This window comes from Maniola hyperantus, chromosome Z, assembly GCF_902806685.2.
Source record: "Maniola hyperantus chromosome Z, iAphHyp1.2, whole genome shotgun sequence".
NCBI classification, from domain to species: domain Eukaryota; kingdom Metazoa; phylum Arthropoda; class Insecta; order Lepidoptera; family Nymphalidae; genus Maniola; species Maniola hyperantus.
In genome coordinates this window covers 3356566-3373517 of record NC_048564.1, presented here as the reverse complement: position 1 = coordinate 3373517, position 16952 = coordinate 3356566, and the positions used below count along the sequence as shown (strand labels likewise).

The 16952-nt window shown below is 37.7% G+C and overlaps 1 protein-coding gene across 3 annotated transcripts in view; it reads left to right on the top strand.

Annotated features, from left to right (window-relative positions):
• The window catches only part of LOC117995661 (protein SCAI), an 84055-nt gene extending 68404 nt beyond the window's left edge, over nt 1–15651 (top strand). For all 3 annotated transcript variants that reach the window (XM_069508918.1, XM_069508917.1, XM_034983643.2), the window contains 6 exons: nt 338–594; nt 3151–3336; nt 4058–4318; nt 4899–5069; nt 7360–7562; nt 8214–15651. In XM_069508918.1, the coding sequence (XP_069365019.1) occupies nt 338–594; nt 3151–3336; nt 4058–4318; nt 4899–5069; nt 7360–7562; nt 8214–8267 (1132 nt within the window). In that variant the 3' untranslated portion in view covers nt 8268–15651. The remainder of the gene's footprint in view (nt 1–337; nt 595–3150; nt 3337–4057; nt 4319–4898; nt 5070–7359; nt 7563–8213) is intronic.
• The last annotated feature ends 1301 nt before the right edge of the window (nt 15652–16952 follow it).

Here is a 16952-nt window from a genome sequence, read left to right as displayed (position 1 = left end):
GCCTAGTGGTTAAGACGCCCGCTTTCTATTTGGAACATTGGGGGTTCAAACTTTACGGAGCTATGTGCGTTTTAAGCAATTAAATATCACGGTGAAGGAAAACACGTGAGGAAATCTACATGTCTGGGATTTCTCCATAGTGTTCACAAAGGTGTGTAAGTCTGCCGCACTTAGTCAGCGTAGTAGACTATGGTCAAATCTTTCACATTATATGAGAAGATCCGTGCTCCGCAGTGAGCCGGCGATGGATTTATGGTGGTGTTCTATGTGCACATTGTTGATTAAATAGCAGTAAAAATGCATTAAATAATAACCACAGATAACTTTTTTTTTCAAGCGGGCGAATCAATAACCTAACCGTGCCGCCGTTGGAACGAACTTCCCAAATGTATTTGACTTTACAAGATGCAATTATAATTGGTAGCGGTACACAGCTTGTGAAATTCTCTGAGCTCACGATAGACATGTTCCGGATGGTACAAAACTTGGAGTGGGAAGTTAATTTACCTTCCAGGAATTCATCTGGAGGATCGCCGAAAGAGAAACAGAGAAGTGGCATGGCGTGCGAGCTAAAAAGTGCATCGTATTGTCGAGGTAAGTTATGTTGAACTAGCTGATCCCGGCGGCTTCGCCCGCATATAGGCTATATTATATGTATTTATATAACCTATATCACTCAGGAATAATGTAGCTTTCTATTGGTGTAAGAATTTTCAAAATCGGTTCAGTAGTTCCAGAGATAACCCCCTACAAACAAACTTAACGACATTACCTCTTTATAATATTAGTATAGATTAGTATAGATTGAATCGAGCTTGTATGTGAATTTTGTTGAAACATCTAGGTATATTATAAGGTTCACCTCGTTTTGTAATCCCAAAATATGCAATGTAACTAATTATTTTTAGTGCCTAAACCTCTAGCTTGAGCACTAGATCTTCCGTTGTCTGGTCAACTGTACTATGGATTTAAAAAAATGTTCCATATCCGGTTAACTGTACCATAGATAATTTCTTTTAGTCATAGTCCGGTTGACCGGACAACTGAACTGTACTACGGGTAAAAGATCCTTCGACCTCTATATGTAGTAGCACGCACCAGCAATGGGCGATTCACACAAAAAACATATCGATATATTTTTGATTATCGTTATTATTCGACAATAATTAAATAATCGAAAAACAGTCAATCGTTTTCGATTTTAAACAATCAAAACACAATCGATTGTGTAACAAACCGAAAAACCATCGATTCTTATCGATTGTTCAATGGTTACTAACCACGGATCTGTAACAAATCAATCGAAATTCGAATGCGAAATGCGCAATTGAGTTAGATTTTCGATTAATTTGTTGCGAACCGTTCGCTCCGCATTCATACTATTACTAGACATATACTGTACCTACGCACTAGACGAATCACCGGGAACAGAATTTTTTGCAGGCTATAACCAAACTTGTTTTCTTTTTATAACTTGTTTGTGGTTAGGAAGTGCACCTTCTATTCGGGCGGCCGAGAGTTTGATCCCATTTTACAGTAATGTGCATTTTAAGCAATTAAATATATCTTGCTTTAACGGTGAAGGAAAACATTGGAAGTGTTGTAATGTTCTCAAATGTGTGATGAACTCCGCACTTGGCCAGCGTGGTGAACTATGGCCAAACCCTTTTTATACTGAGAGAAGATCCGTCCCCTGGTAGTAAGCCGGCGATTGATCTTGATGATGATGATAATGATGGTATTTGCTTACTTGATATACGGTATGGTATTATATTAACAGCTTATAGAACGCGATTTTTGTTCCATTAAATGTGCCTATACCTACTCTAAACTGCGACGCAGTGTCTCATCATCAAAACCTGCTAGCTCTCTCGACGCTTTGCATGAACTCGCGAAATTTTTCGCGTCTCAAAAAAGACGGTTTTCTTTTGATATTCTGCGGCGCGAAATTGCACAGCACAGTTTTAAGCGTTGCGAATTTGTATCGTGGTTTTGTATGTATCGTGGCTGTTACTTACTAACATCTAGTTTATAAGAAAGCGTATTTTAGAAATTATTTTTGAACAATTAACTTTAGGCGAAAGGTATTATATTATTTATTTCTGCGTACTTTTATAATTTAAGCGCAGCGATGCGATTTATATGTGATTTTGCGAACTATGTATTTTTTCGTTTTAATGATCCTTTTACCATATTGCTACAAACTAAATATACCTACCCAAATATAAATTTTATGAATCATGATGCAATAAAAGGACTTATTAGCTACTAGCTTACGCCCGCGACTTCGTCCGCATGGGCTACAACAATTTCAAGCCCGTATTTTACCCCCTTAGGGGTTTAATTTTCAAATATCCTTTCTTAGCGGATGCCTACGTTTTAATAGCTATCTCCATGCCTTTCCGCCCGATGCATCCAGTAGTTAGAGCTGTTCGTTGATCGATCAGTAAGTCAGTCAGTCAGCCGTGTGTGTGCCTATTAGTACGCGTGAGAGCTTATTTTGCATTTTCACTTTATCGACAGCACCTCCGATTCGAAGTACCCGAAAGGTCGAGGTGGCAATTAGGGTGGGGACGCCCCGCACACCCGCACACCCACCACCCGCCTCATACCCCGATTGCCATTTCCACTATACGTTACTATACGTTAATAAATAATAATAAATAAGCCTTTTATTTTCTCTCTTCATTTAACATTTTGTTTTTAAATTCTTTATACTATACGTTACGTCTAGTGAATACTGTTGTTTTCACGCTTGCGAGTTGATGAATATTTTGTATTTATTATTTTTATTTCGAAACACAAACATTTTTAAATGTTAATCCCTATGTAGCTATAGTACTGCTGAGGACCAATCGCTCTGTTGTGGTAAAACAGCCATTAAAGTTTCAGGCTGTATATTAGGGCCTAAACCACATCAACGGTTACCGAGCGTATCCACTCCAGCCAACAATTAATAAAATCCCACATTTTACTCGTACATATTAGAGCTTGCATGCTTTTACATGCCATGCTTGGCAGGATATGTGGATAATTAATGCAAATAATATGCATGTACCCGTGTACCATATTCTGGAAAAATTGAATATTATTATGACGATGCTGCTATCAAGCGTAAATGTGCCTCTGTAATATGAATATTTGTTTCAGGAGTTACGGTTGAAGACGAGTCGAGGCACGTAAATCCGCATAAATTCCTTTTATTCAAGCCATCTGCGAATCAAGTGTTAATTTACTTGGCGAGCTGCTGCAATGATCTACCGCCCAATGGGGCCCTACTTGTCTATATTTCAGCTAACGGCCATCCTCCACAACAGAATAAACATATTGAAGACTGTGAGTACACTTACGTCTGACTTATTGAAGTGAAACTTCTTTAGGCGCGCTGGGCGATTTTGGGATGGGAAAAAACTTCAAGGTCGCGTCACCGATATTCTAGTGATAATAGTGCTCGCAGTGCCGATAGATGTAAAAATTAAACTAATATTAATGGATTCCATTTACCTACAATTTATGAAAATTTAATTTTTGATAAGTAGGTACTACAATCACAAAAAATCACAGTTATTTCATAGATTTAAGTTTTAATTTCCGTCAGCAGTTCCCACTGACTGCCGATTTTTTAACTATAATCGACTACTGAGTTAGTATAACCTTCGTTGATAAAGTCAAGCTTTTACTGTAATCTCACGTGGTGATTAGCGATGATAGAGTCTCACAGCCGTACTCAGAGTCGCTAATCGTTACTTAAGATTGAGTTAAAACGAGACAGATTTATGTGAGAGATATGGCTCTGTCTCATTTTAACTAAACTTAAGTAACGATTAAGCGACTCTGAGTACGGCTGTAAGATGGAAGCGGCCTAACATGGAAGAGGTATAGCAACCCATACCTACCTCTAATCGGTTTTATGCAACAATAGGCAAATAGTACTATTACTATTTACCTATTTCAGCACTAAACGGGACCCTATAGTCCTCTATTAGCACCCGTTGGGAACTCTACCTTTAATAAGTATATAATATGAAAATACCTAGTTGTTTTTGAAATCACACAGATGGCTACGACATCGGAGGTGTCATAACCTCTTCAAAATCTGACATATACAGAGAATACAACAAAGAAACAAAAGGACCCAGTCTCAAAGGCAAAGAACCGCAGATCCTGTATCCTGGGGACTTGCATCCATTCACAAGGAAGCCCCTTTTTGTCATTGTGGATTCTGACAATTCTTATGCTTATCAACATATCCCTAGGATTTTTGGCCAACCTTTAGTTATTTTGATGTCGCCCCTATCGGTACCCTCTAGCCTTATCGGTAAGTTAACGCTCATATTTATTCTGTAATATGCAAGGAACCATTAGCTTGATTAGTTAATTTAATTTAATATACATACAGCCGTATTCAGAATCGCTTAATCGTTACTTAACCAAATCTCTCACATAAGTCTGTCTCGTTTTAACTTAATCTTAAGTAAAGATTAGCGTCTCTGAGTAGCCACATGGTATTCATTCTACCTAACTAAACCTGTTGTAGCTGTGATAGCCAAGTTAGGATGTCCGCCTTCTAATCGGAGATCGGGGGTTCGATGCCGGACACGCACCTCTAACTTTTCGGAGTTATGTGCGTTTTAAGTAATTTAATGTCACTTGATTTAACGGTGAAGGTAAACATCGTGAGGAAACCTGCATGCCTGAGAGTTCTCATAAGTCATAGGGTGTGTGAAGTCTACCCATCCGCACATGGCCAGCGTGGTAGCCAAAACCCTTCTCACTCTGAGAGGAGACCCGTGCTCTGTAGTGAGCCGGCGATGGGTTGATCATGATGATGATGAAAACTTGTGGGCTGGGATTTCTCCAATTTTATTTCATTAAACTTTGAGTACTACCTTTTACAGATAGGAAAAACCAAGGGAGCATATTCACTCTGTTCCTACACAACCCCATCGCTGGACTGTGCAACTCTTGCGATGTATACACCGTTGATGTAACAACTTGGCAGCGCTGCGTCCCGCTGCGCGATACGTTCATGAAAGAAGCTACCAAATTACTGATGAGAGTACGAATAGGTAAGTTGAATTAGATAATACTAGCTGATGCGCGCGACTTCGTCCGCGTGGATTTACGTTTTTCAAAATCCCGCGGAATCTTTTTAATTTTCCAGGATAAAAAGCCTATGTCACTCTCCAGGCTAAAATCTATCTCTATTCCAAGTTTAAGCCAAATCCGTCTAGTAGTTTTTGCGTGATTGAGTAACAAACATCTAAACATCCACATTTATAATATTACTAGCTGCCCTAGCGAACTTCGTTCCGCCTAACAGTCGATTCAAATTTTTAAATTTTTCTCTCCGTAAGAACCATCCTCGTACTTCAAGGAATATTATAAAAAAAGAATTAGCGAAATCGGTTGAGCGGTTCTCGAGATTTGCGATGACCCACACATTTGGTGATTCATTTTTATATTATAGAAGATTAGGATTAGGATTATGTAGGTACCTAAAACTTTTCATGCTCTATATTCTTTTTTCTATTCTACTTTTTTCTCCCTGTTTGAATTTCAACTCTTCAATCCTGATGCTTCAGAGTCCTGTATTTCTAAGCCGTGAAAATTGGACTTTTTGATAGTGAATTGATATTGTTACAAATACCACGTCTGGAAGTTTCAAGTACCTACGTGTTTGGGTTCAAAACACAGATATAACTATATATATAGGTAACTATATAAGTATATAACTATATGACACAGTTATACCTTTTTGAGACAATTACCTACCTCATTGTTCTTGTTGGTTTCGAGCACATTCCGTTGTTTAGGTACAGTTTTTGGCGTATGTAGGTACCTTTCTTTATTGTTTTGTTTTGACTATTAGCGAAACATCCAAGGTTGTTTACGTCTTCGTATCGAATTGAAAGGAACATTCGACAAGCGGTGGGGACTCCGTATGTAAATGATGTCGCGGATCGACCCAGAGAAGTTCAGTACAGTTCAGTTATATAAGCGATCGAAGTGAGTGACAACTGAAACTTGAAAGTGATTCTAAGTGTTCAGTGCAAGTGTTAAGCAGTGCTAATTAGTGCAGTGTTAGTATTTGTAGCCTTTTAGTGCAGTGTGTGAATAAACGTTCTTGTTTCGGAAACTGGCATTTTCAATCCGAACTACTTTATTTAATAAGTACACCCCTTCCGCTTTCTTTCATTTTTATTACATCCTCTACCCTAAGGCCCGGTCTAAGCAGAGAGGAGAGGAGATGTGTTCAGTCAACCAATTAGGTTCATAATAAATTATGACCTGAAAAAATTATCACGGGTTTTTTTTTAAATCTGATTGGCCGACCGCACACATCTCCGCTCCGCTCCGCTTAGGTGGAGACCGGGCCTAAGGTTGCCTGGAAGAGATCGCTATTTTACCGATAAGGTCGCCTATTGTATTTGCAAACATCGTTGTTATATTTCTATTGTTTTGGTTTACTTTACTTTACTTACCAATTTCGATAAAATGACTTCATACTATCACTACCCCTATTATAAATGTGAAAGTGTGTTAGTTTGTTGGTTTGTCCTTCAATCACGTTGCAACGGAGCAACGGATCGACGTGATTTTTCGCATGGGAATAGTTTAAGACCTGGAGAGGGACATAGGCTACTTTTTCTTTTTAAGGCATTCCGAACCAGTGGTAGATGCATCCGACTATTCGAAAGTACTTGTAAAAGTTTATTCGAATAAAAAAGATTTTTATTTTATTTTATTTATTTTATTTTATCCCGGAAAATCAAAGAGTTTCCACGGGATTTTAAAACCTAAATCCACGCGTACGGAGTTGCGGGCATCAGCTAGTATAGTATTAAAAGTCATTCTCCCGAAACCAATGCAATGCAGCCCGGCACACTCCGGCATAACTCTAACTAACTGAAGGAAGTTAGCTAAATTGTCCCATACAAATTTCTAGATCGAACTTTTTAATCCTGATGCTGTATGGTACAGTGCTCTTAAACTGTGAGATTCAGGAACTGTTGATAGGAAAAGTCTACCATAATACCAAGAATAGAGTATCATCATCAACAACCGATAGATATCCACTGCTGGACATAGGTGTCTTGTAGGGATTTCCACACGCCACGGTCTTGCGCCGCCTGAAACCAGCGGCTCCCTGCGACTCGTCTGATGTCATCCGTCCACCGCAAAGAATGATGCATAATATAAAATTTAAACTAGGAATCGACACTCACACGTCTTCTACATACGTGTAGAAACAAACATTTTTATTTACTTTGTGACTGTAGGTATTTTTGACAATAATTTTTAACATTACACCACTCGCAATTTTTAGTAAACTGTGTAATCTCTTGACTGTTCCAGATCCCATGTTCTACGCCTTTTTGGGTGATATACACCTAAGGCTGATATTACTTCGATACGTCTTCTGTGAATGCGCATTGCGGATGCATAAGAGTTTTCGCTCACGAACAAATTTGCCAAGGTCTGTACCATGCTTGCCTGAAGAATTGTTCATGCAAGAGACCCTGGTTGCAAAGGTCCTGAATATGACTGAGTTAATTGGGGTGAGTACTAAGTTTTTTCTCTTTAACTGACTGTAATACAAACTACACGTTGCCTACTTGTCCTGTAACTTGCGTTATGAGCACACTAAAAAAAAGACGAGGGTTCAAACATCAGCGTAAAGGAGAGACTAACCGAGGGATAAAACTTCAGCTGGCCTATCTGGAAGTCGTTTAACCGCCTCAGAGCAGGGGTGGGGAAGTCTAGCGCAAACCTAGCGTAGTGGGGCTTCATCTCGGGACATGATACGGAGTGCATCTGCAGTCATCTGAGACAGACTATTACGCACATGACTGGGTGCTTTGCGCGCCCAATAACCTGTACGGACGAGGAGCACGAGGCTACCGACCGAGCTATCGCGGTTGCGACTTTTTGGGCTGCCCGTATTTAAGGTGACCGATGACTCGAGAAGAAGACCAATTAAAATATATCACTTCCTTTAATGGTGAAGGAAAACACCGTGACAAACTTGCATACCTGATAGTTTTGCATACCTAATGTTCCCAAAGATGTTTGAAGTCTGCCTATCCGCACTTGGCCAGCATGGTAGACTAAGACCTTAAATCCTTCTCATTCTGAGAGCAGACCAGTGGGCCGGCAATGAGTTGATGAAGATGTACTTAACTTATTTGAAAATTCTCTTTTTCTTTCAGATCAAGACCTGCTTTTTTGACCCCCTAGCGGCGGGCCCATCTACAACGGACTAGACGTGAAAAATCGCCTTTATTGTGTAGGTGATAGTGATTAAAACATGAAAAGCAGAAATGTTAAAAAGGAACTAAAAAAGTGTGTTTCTTGTTAAAGTTCTGAAGGGAATCTAAAAATATGTGACAAAGTATAAGGAGTCATAGACAATTGTACCAACAAAATATACGAACTCAACATTCATGAGAATGTATTTAATAAAGGACTACGTATATTAGATATAATCAAGAAACATCATTACAAGAAAATTCAGAAAAATCAAAAAAAAAATCTTTATGTTAGCATGTAGATTTTTGGATTAATTGCAATATGCATTTGTTCGTATTTAAGATCTCATTTTCACTTTCACCTTCACGGTATTTGTTCCTCTCTATCACGTAGGTATTCTGTATATAGTACCTTTAAATAAATATTTATCCTACTTAATGGCCCTGCGTAGTTTAAAGAGCCACCATACTCATTAAAACAGACGACACTTCCGTAATTACATCCTGTAGGTAACATCATAATTAATATTTCAATGCGCTTACAATGTATGATTTTGCAAACTGGTTTGAACGATAATAATTACTGAAAGCGTAAATTGATGTTCATGGGGCCGGTAAGCTTTAATGCATTTCAGAACTATTTGAATGAACAACATGAATTATTTTTCACCTGACACCGGCAAACCCCAAAAGAGCAAAAAATTAAACTGTTAATGAATTTAATATTTTCGAAGTTTTGTTATACTATGGCCCTTCATACATTGCGTTACTCGCAAGAGACGATCGCGAGCGGTAGCGAAGTATGCGAATCACCATTCACCATACAAATGTATGTGAAATACTCAGCGACTCATCTTCGAGACTCGCGTAGATACTAGTCGTCTGTAAGTATCGTAATGTAAGAAGGGCCTTAGTCTTACAAAGCTACCGGCCGCGATACCAATTTTCGTAAGTAATTATTTAGGCAAACTTACACTACACTTCGATAGAATTTCATTAGTAGATTTTGTAAAAAAAACAAAAAAAAAAACAAAAAAATCCTCTTAATGTATATAGTTCTTCGGTATACGTATGTTTGTCCCCCTCCCCCTTAACATTTTGATGAAATTTTGTGCGTTTATTTCAATGAGTTCTTGGATGGTTTGGAAAAACAATTGGACCCGGAAGGTGGCGCTGCTATCGGTTTGTCACCAAAGATTGGCTGAACAAATAAAAACATTACATAAATACATAATTTTGAGCAGTACCTACTTTTTATTGACTAGGCTAGAAAGAATAAAAAGTAAAACTTTTGGATCCAACTCCTTAATCCTCCCCAAGTACTTACAAAACCTAGTGCAATTTAACCCGACAAAGGCACAAGTTACCGTCAAGAAGACCCCGTTCGCCTTCCTCTTCTCTATCAGGAAACTCCCCTCGCCCCTTACAACAGCATTGGGATTCTTGGAGTTCACATTTCGAGCGACATCCAATTTTGGGATCGGGGAAGGTAAAGCCAAATAAGCCTCCAAAAAGCTTGGGGATGTTTAACAGAACAAAGCGGTACTTCGCACCCGAGCACAGGCTCCTTTATAAAGCGCAAGTCCGCCCACATATGGCTCATACTTTTGGACCGATGAACTCCAGTACCAAGTTCTTCCTTTTGATCGGATCCAAAGGCTAGGCTGTTCTTGTGGACACTTGTGGACGATCCCAAACTAACTGGCTCATTGGAAGGCCTGGAGCACTAAACGCTCTTTCATCTCGTCTATCTTTTTCTCGTTCTATCGTCTTTATATTGGGGAATACGTTGAAGAGCTGTTGTTTGACCTCATTCCAGCCTCCCTTTTCTACAACCGCACCGTGCGCCACCAGAAGCAAATTCAACCTCACCACCTAGGGTTCTGGTGCACATCGACCGCTCGTTGTGCCAGACCCTTCTTTCCACGCACATGCAAACTGTGGAGTCAACTCCCATCGGTAATAATATGCACTAGATTACAACATGGGGATATTCAAGGACCAAAAATTCCTGAAAGGCCGGCAACGCATCGGTGGTTCCTCTAGTGCTGCAAAAGTTCATAGGGGGCGGTTACCATTTACACACAAATATTATTACACTACTGTGAGTGACCACCCGGCTTTATTAAATCTAAATGAACAGACAAGTAGACAAACATTGATATTTTAAATAATAAGTATAAGATAAATTTCCAATTAGCTACCGCCCGCAGCTTCCCCGCGTGGTTTTAAATTTTAAAAATCCCGTGGAATCTTTTGATTTTCCAGGACACAAAGTAGCCTATCCGTAGTAGCCCGTCCCCGGGATGCAAGGTATCTCTGTACCAAATTTCGTAAAAACATTTAAACGGATGATTCTTTAAAAATCCACCACGATTTAGGCATGCAATTCGTTACAGCATCAGGATTGAGGAGTTGGATCTTCGAGCTCAACGATAAACTGGGTAGGTACCTCCTCTTTGAATTTAAATCTATCAAAATCCGGAGCGGAATTAATTCCGCAGTGCGCGCGCTTATAGTAGTTCTATAGTTCACAGATTTTGCAGAAAAAAACGTACGGAAATTTGCTGTGGTGCGCTTTAGCTCTAATAGTTGCCTGAGATTTGAACCCAGAAAACGCTAATGGGCTTATTCCAACTTCCTAAATAACACGTCTCAGACGTAACTAGCCAACTTTGCCACTCAATTATATTTTTAAGAGTTATATTTGGATGAAAAATCGATGTGGGCAATGTTGGCTAAAAGTTTGGATTACTTTGCCCGCCATCAAAATCGAACAAATTTTGTTTTTAATGTTAATACGTTTTTAAAAACTGTAACTTCACTGAGTTAAATTCAAAACATAAGAATAAAGCAATTGGAGACTATTCACCTTAGTAGGTTAGGTATATAGTATTTTCAGAGGCGGTTCTAGCCTATGTAGCACTCGTGTGCAATCAATACCCTGGCATCAATTTCATTATGAGACATGGAACGCTTCTGTATTTGTTTAATTGTTAATTACCGACGATTCTGTTAAAATGGAGCACATACAAACAAATAACGTGTCATCGCCGTAGGCGTAAAGTAAATAGGTGGAGCCTATAGTGTCGAAATAGGAGGTCGTTTGTGCCACTGCAAACAAATCTGTTTACCTGTTCAGATACAAGTTTTAAGGTTTAGTGCAATACTGTTTTAATTGCGAACGTTTGTGGACTAACTCAATAGACGACACGTTCAAATTGAAACCTAAATTGCATACCGCTACTACACGAATATAATCACATTTAAAATATGAGTAAATAATATTGAAATGAAAATTAAGCACAGTGGATACTTAATTTTCATTTAAATTTACATGGTTGGTATTTATGTTGGTATATCATTTTATTTTTAACTAGATGATGCCCGCGACTTCATCCGCGTGGGTTTAGATTTCTTAAATCGCAAGGGAACTCTTTGACTTTCCGGAATAAAAGTAGCATACGTGTCCTTCACCGGGATGCAAGCTATCTCAGAACCAAATTTCGCCAAAATGGGTTTAACGGATGGATAACACTTTCGCATTTATAATATAAGTATGGATTATATCTATTGCTTATAAAAAAATATTAAAAGACGACGAAAAGAATTATAATTGGAACTATGATACTTTTTTATTTTAACCAATATTTTAATTTTAAAAACGGTGAGAAATGGGCTTCATAATATTACAGCGCAAATACGCGAAATATACCTATGGCCTGCTCTACCTATGAGGAGATAAATAGGGCCTTTAATAAAAGTTTACACACTACTTACCAACTTACTTGTGGATTGAACAAGTTAAATCTACCATTTGTGTTAAAGCTTATATTATAAGCATTGTGTAGATTTTTATTAACATTAAGGCCGAGTTGTACCTGCTAAATTTAGAAGCTAATGCAAAATGTTCATCTATTTTTTTATTAAAAGGGACAAAGATTATATAAAAAGTAAAAAATATATTTTTGATGAATAATCAAACAGCAATATGCAATGCTTTATCATGCTAAATAATATTTTTATATGGCAAAACTAAAAGATGTTGAGCAATAGGAAACAATATAAGTCCCGCAAATTGCTAAAAGCGTGGCCGCCATTTTAGTGACATCAGCACTAGACTGAAGTTTCAAGCTGATGGTATATTTTTACTTAAATATGCGACAAACTGACGTCATTTCAATGTTGATGAGAAATGGTTCCAGCGCATTAGCAATTTGCGGGACTTATACCTTGCAGTATATTTTTATAACAAAAACTAACACAGGATTGTCGGCACAGAAGAGATTTTATATCTATGTACCTACATTATGTTAGCTTGTAATTAGTTTCCTTTGAATAGCTGCTTGCAATTTTAAAAATTGTATATTAAAATATTATGTTAGACAGACGTTGCAGACTAATGATTAAACTTTAATGAGAAAAGCAACGTATATTACAAATTATACTTACCCAGTATTTTCAATGTTATGTTAATCAGACATTTAAGTTATACTTTGTAAGTAAATACTTACTCGTATTCTCTAATTTTATAGACAGTTGTTAGGAAATTTAATGTTTTTATGTAATCTTGTTATTAGTAATTAGTAATCTAGATATAAAACTAAGGCAGTGGTTCGTCCGCCGACGATGAACGAGAAACGAGTAGAACTAGAAACTTAAACGAGTTGGCGATCAGCGGGAAGCGAGTGTGTAGCTTCGATAGTTTTGTCGCCGGGCTATAAGCGAGTGTGCAAGTGCGACGAGCGATTACTCGCGCCATTCGCCCGCGGTCGCTCAAACCTGCGCGCGCGTTACACGTGTTCAAGCAAGCGAGCATCGCTGAACGAATATCGCTGAGCGAGTTAATTTTTGAAAGCTCGTCGCTCAGCGACATAACTAGTAAAGCGAGTCGTCGCCGACAGTGTTGACACTCAGAGAGCAACTTTTGATATATGCATCTCTTTCGTTTACACTGAATGTACATTTATTGTACGTTTCTTGAGAGAGAAAATCGCTGATAGTTAGTCGTTTTCTCGCCGGCGGTCGGACCACTGCCTACAACAGTATAATGGGTATTATGTCATCATCATTGTATATACAGTACATCGTGTACATTAATCATTCAAAAGAACGACGATAGCTTGGTGGTTAAGACGTCGGCCTCCTATGTGGAGGGTCGAGGCCGGGCACGACCTCTCTATATTCCACGACAGGTTGAGATGGCAATCGGTGTATGAGGCGGGCGACGCATACCCGCACGTCCCCCGTGCTCGCCCGCACCGGGTTAGAGCGGGGCTGTGTGGGTGGGTATGGAGTTCCCTCCCCGATTGCCATATTAAGTAGTGTACTATAGATAGGTCATCGTCATCATCATCATGATCAACCCATCGCCGGCCCACTACAGAGCACAGGTCTTCTCTCCGTATGAGAATAGTTTGACCTTAGTCCACCACGCTGGCTAAGTGCGGATTAGCAGACTTCAGACGCCTTTGAGCATATTATGGAGAACTTTCAGGCATGCAGGTTTCCTCAAGATGTTTTCTTTCACCGTTAAAGCGAGTGATATTTAATTTCTCAAAACGCACATAAAAGGCTTAAGCAATTAAATGTCATTTGCAATAACACTGAAGGAAAACATCGTGAAGAACAAACCTGAGAGCTCTCTATATTGTTTTAAAGGTGAATTAAATCTACCAATCTGCACTTGGCCAGCATGATGGATTATGGCCACACCCTTCTTTTTTTAGAGAAGACCCGTTCTCAGTAGTGAGCTGGCGATAGGTTGATGATGATGATGATGATTAGATGACATGATTGCTTTATTATAGTTTTATTATTATTATTATTATTGATATGAAATTAATTAGGTCTTAAAAATGGCTCAATTTAAAAGTTCAGAAATGTGTTTTTTGCAAATATTTTATTCAAATTGAGCTTTAAAGGAAATGGCTTTTAAGTAGTACCTACTCTTAAATAAATTATGTATATGAAGCTAAAAATTTTGCTTAGTAAGAAGAAATTATGCAATCAATATACATATTCGTAATTTGCTCACAATATGCGAGTTCATAATCTATAATTCTCTTATACTTATTAATTTGCCATACAGTTCTATGCAATAAAAATATTAAACACATCACTATAATAATATGTAGCTTCCAAATCTCTTTATTGCATTGGCAAGATTAATTAAGCCAATTAATTAAGAGCCAGCTGAAAAGCTGACAGTTTCTGTGCGTATTATCCCCAAGTAGGTATAGTCTAATTTTTTATATTTTCTTCAGATTAGTATAAGAAATCACGTCATGCATTGCCAGACACTCAGTGTAGTGGCAACCATGGCAACCCCCTGCCAGACGCCCCTTGAACTTTATCTATTTATTAAACTTTACGCGCTGGCTCTTAGTCCATGAGTTCATTATAATTAAAATAAACATAATCGCATGTCCAAATTAATTAAAACATTTTGAAATTCCTATAAATAACTAAGGATAACTTTAATTATGTTTTCATTCCATAAATTCGAAATAATTACTGACTCCATAGACTAGCTATCATTGCTGAGCTATTTAACAATTTTCTGTTGAATAATTACTTTGATTTGATGTTGATTGAAAATTTATTACTTATTAATAAACTAGCTTTTGCACGCGACTTCGTCCGCGTGGACTACACAAATTTCATACCCTTATTTTACTCCCTCAGGAGTTGAATTTTCAAAGATCCTTTCTTATCGAATGTCTACGTCATAAAGGCTAACTACATGCCAAATTTCAGCGTGCATCGTCAAGTAGTTTGAGCCTGTGCGTTGATAGATCAGTCAGTCAGCTTTTTCTTTTATATATCTAGATGCGTTGTTATTATAAAAGCCGAAAAATATCTGCGATATTTTTGCGGATTATTATTTAAATTAAAATTCATGGCTCTTATTCTAAAACTAACTTATGCCCGCGACTTTATCCGCGTGGACTACACAAATTTCGAACCACTTAAAGGTTGAATTTTCAAAAAATCCTTTCATAGCGGGTGCCCATGTTTTAATAGTTATCTGCATGCCAAATTTCAGCCTTATCCATCCAATAGTTTGAGATGTGCGTTGATAGATCAGTCAGTCAGTCAGTTAGTCAGACAGTCAGTCGATTGGTCACTCAGCTTTTCCTTTTATATTATATATAGATATAATTTTTGGTTCTAATTATTATGTGAATTTTTCTATAAGTAGGTACCTACCTGTACTTATAGAAAAATTCACATAGAAAAAAATAGATTTGGTTTTACTATTTATTAAGATTAATTTAATATAATACATAGATATAATATATAGATATAATTTTTGGTTCTAATTATTATGTGAATTTTTCTATAAGTACTTACCGGAACTTATAGGGAAATTCACATAGAAAAAAATAGATTTGGTTTTACTATTTATTAAGATTAATTTAATATAATATATAGATATAATTTTTGGTTCTAATTATTATGTGAATTTTTCTATAAGTACCTACCGGTACTTATAGGAAAATTCACATAGAAAAAATAGATTTGGTTTTACTATTTATTGAGATTAATTTAATATAATTTATTGTTTAATATATGTATCTACCTATGTATCTAGGTAGTATCTTCAAATATATATTAATAAAAAGCAAGTTTACGTTTTTCTTTCCCCTTCCATATCCACAGTCCAAGTGTGGTTTTTATAATAGGTATGTAATCATAATCAATAATCAAATCTGCACTACATTATGGTACGATTACACCTAACGAGTACAGTGGCGAGTCAGTGTCCTCGGCCGAGTACTCGGTTGGTATAAACACTTTAACGAATGCAATTTCGCCAATTTCTCAGCCACAACACAGTCTCGGCCGAGTGTCATTTTACTGTCTCGCTTAACTACTCGGTAGGTGTAATCGTACCATTACCAAGTACAACAACTTTTGCCAACCAACTTATTATATTATAAGTATTATACTTACTTCATTATAATGTACTAAACTGCTAAATGATGTCCACGACAGTTGTCACGCGAGCTAGTTCGCGCACGTTTTTAAAAATCCTGTGCGAACTTTTTGATTTCCCGAGATAAAGTACGTTTTCGGGAAGCAAGCAGTCTCCGTTTCAAATTTCGTCAAAATCTGTTGAGAGACCTTGAACAGGTTACAGACAGACAAACTTTTAAATTAATTGTAAGTATGTATTGATTAAAAATTCTGCCACTAAAGGCTCTTGGACTAAGAGTTAGTGCGTGCCAGACTTTCGTTAGTTTATAAAAGCTGAAAATGTCTCTGCGTAGTGTCCCCAACACTGGGAGGAACGTTTGTTTGGATGTTTGTTTGAATCATGGTGGCTTTGGGAGATAACAGGTAATAAAAGTGTAAAAAAATCTTACGTCAAAGTCTAAAGTATTTTTTTTAGATTTTCTTATAAAAAAAGACTTTATATGATGCCACCATGATCCAAACAAATGTTCCTCCCAGGGTTGGGGAAAATATGCAGAGAAACTTTCAGCTATTATAAAATAACGAAGGTCTGGCACGCGCTGGCTCTCTCCCAATCTAATCTACTTAAACTTTTCAGGTCAACGTTAACTGAGCGTTAACGTTAGCTGTGCCAATATTCTTTGAGGATGGTAATTCACGACGTGTTTTTACGCACAGTAAACGTTAACTTAAGAAGTTGCACTAGAGCGTAGGAGAGCGAATGTTATCAATATACGA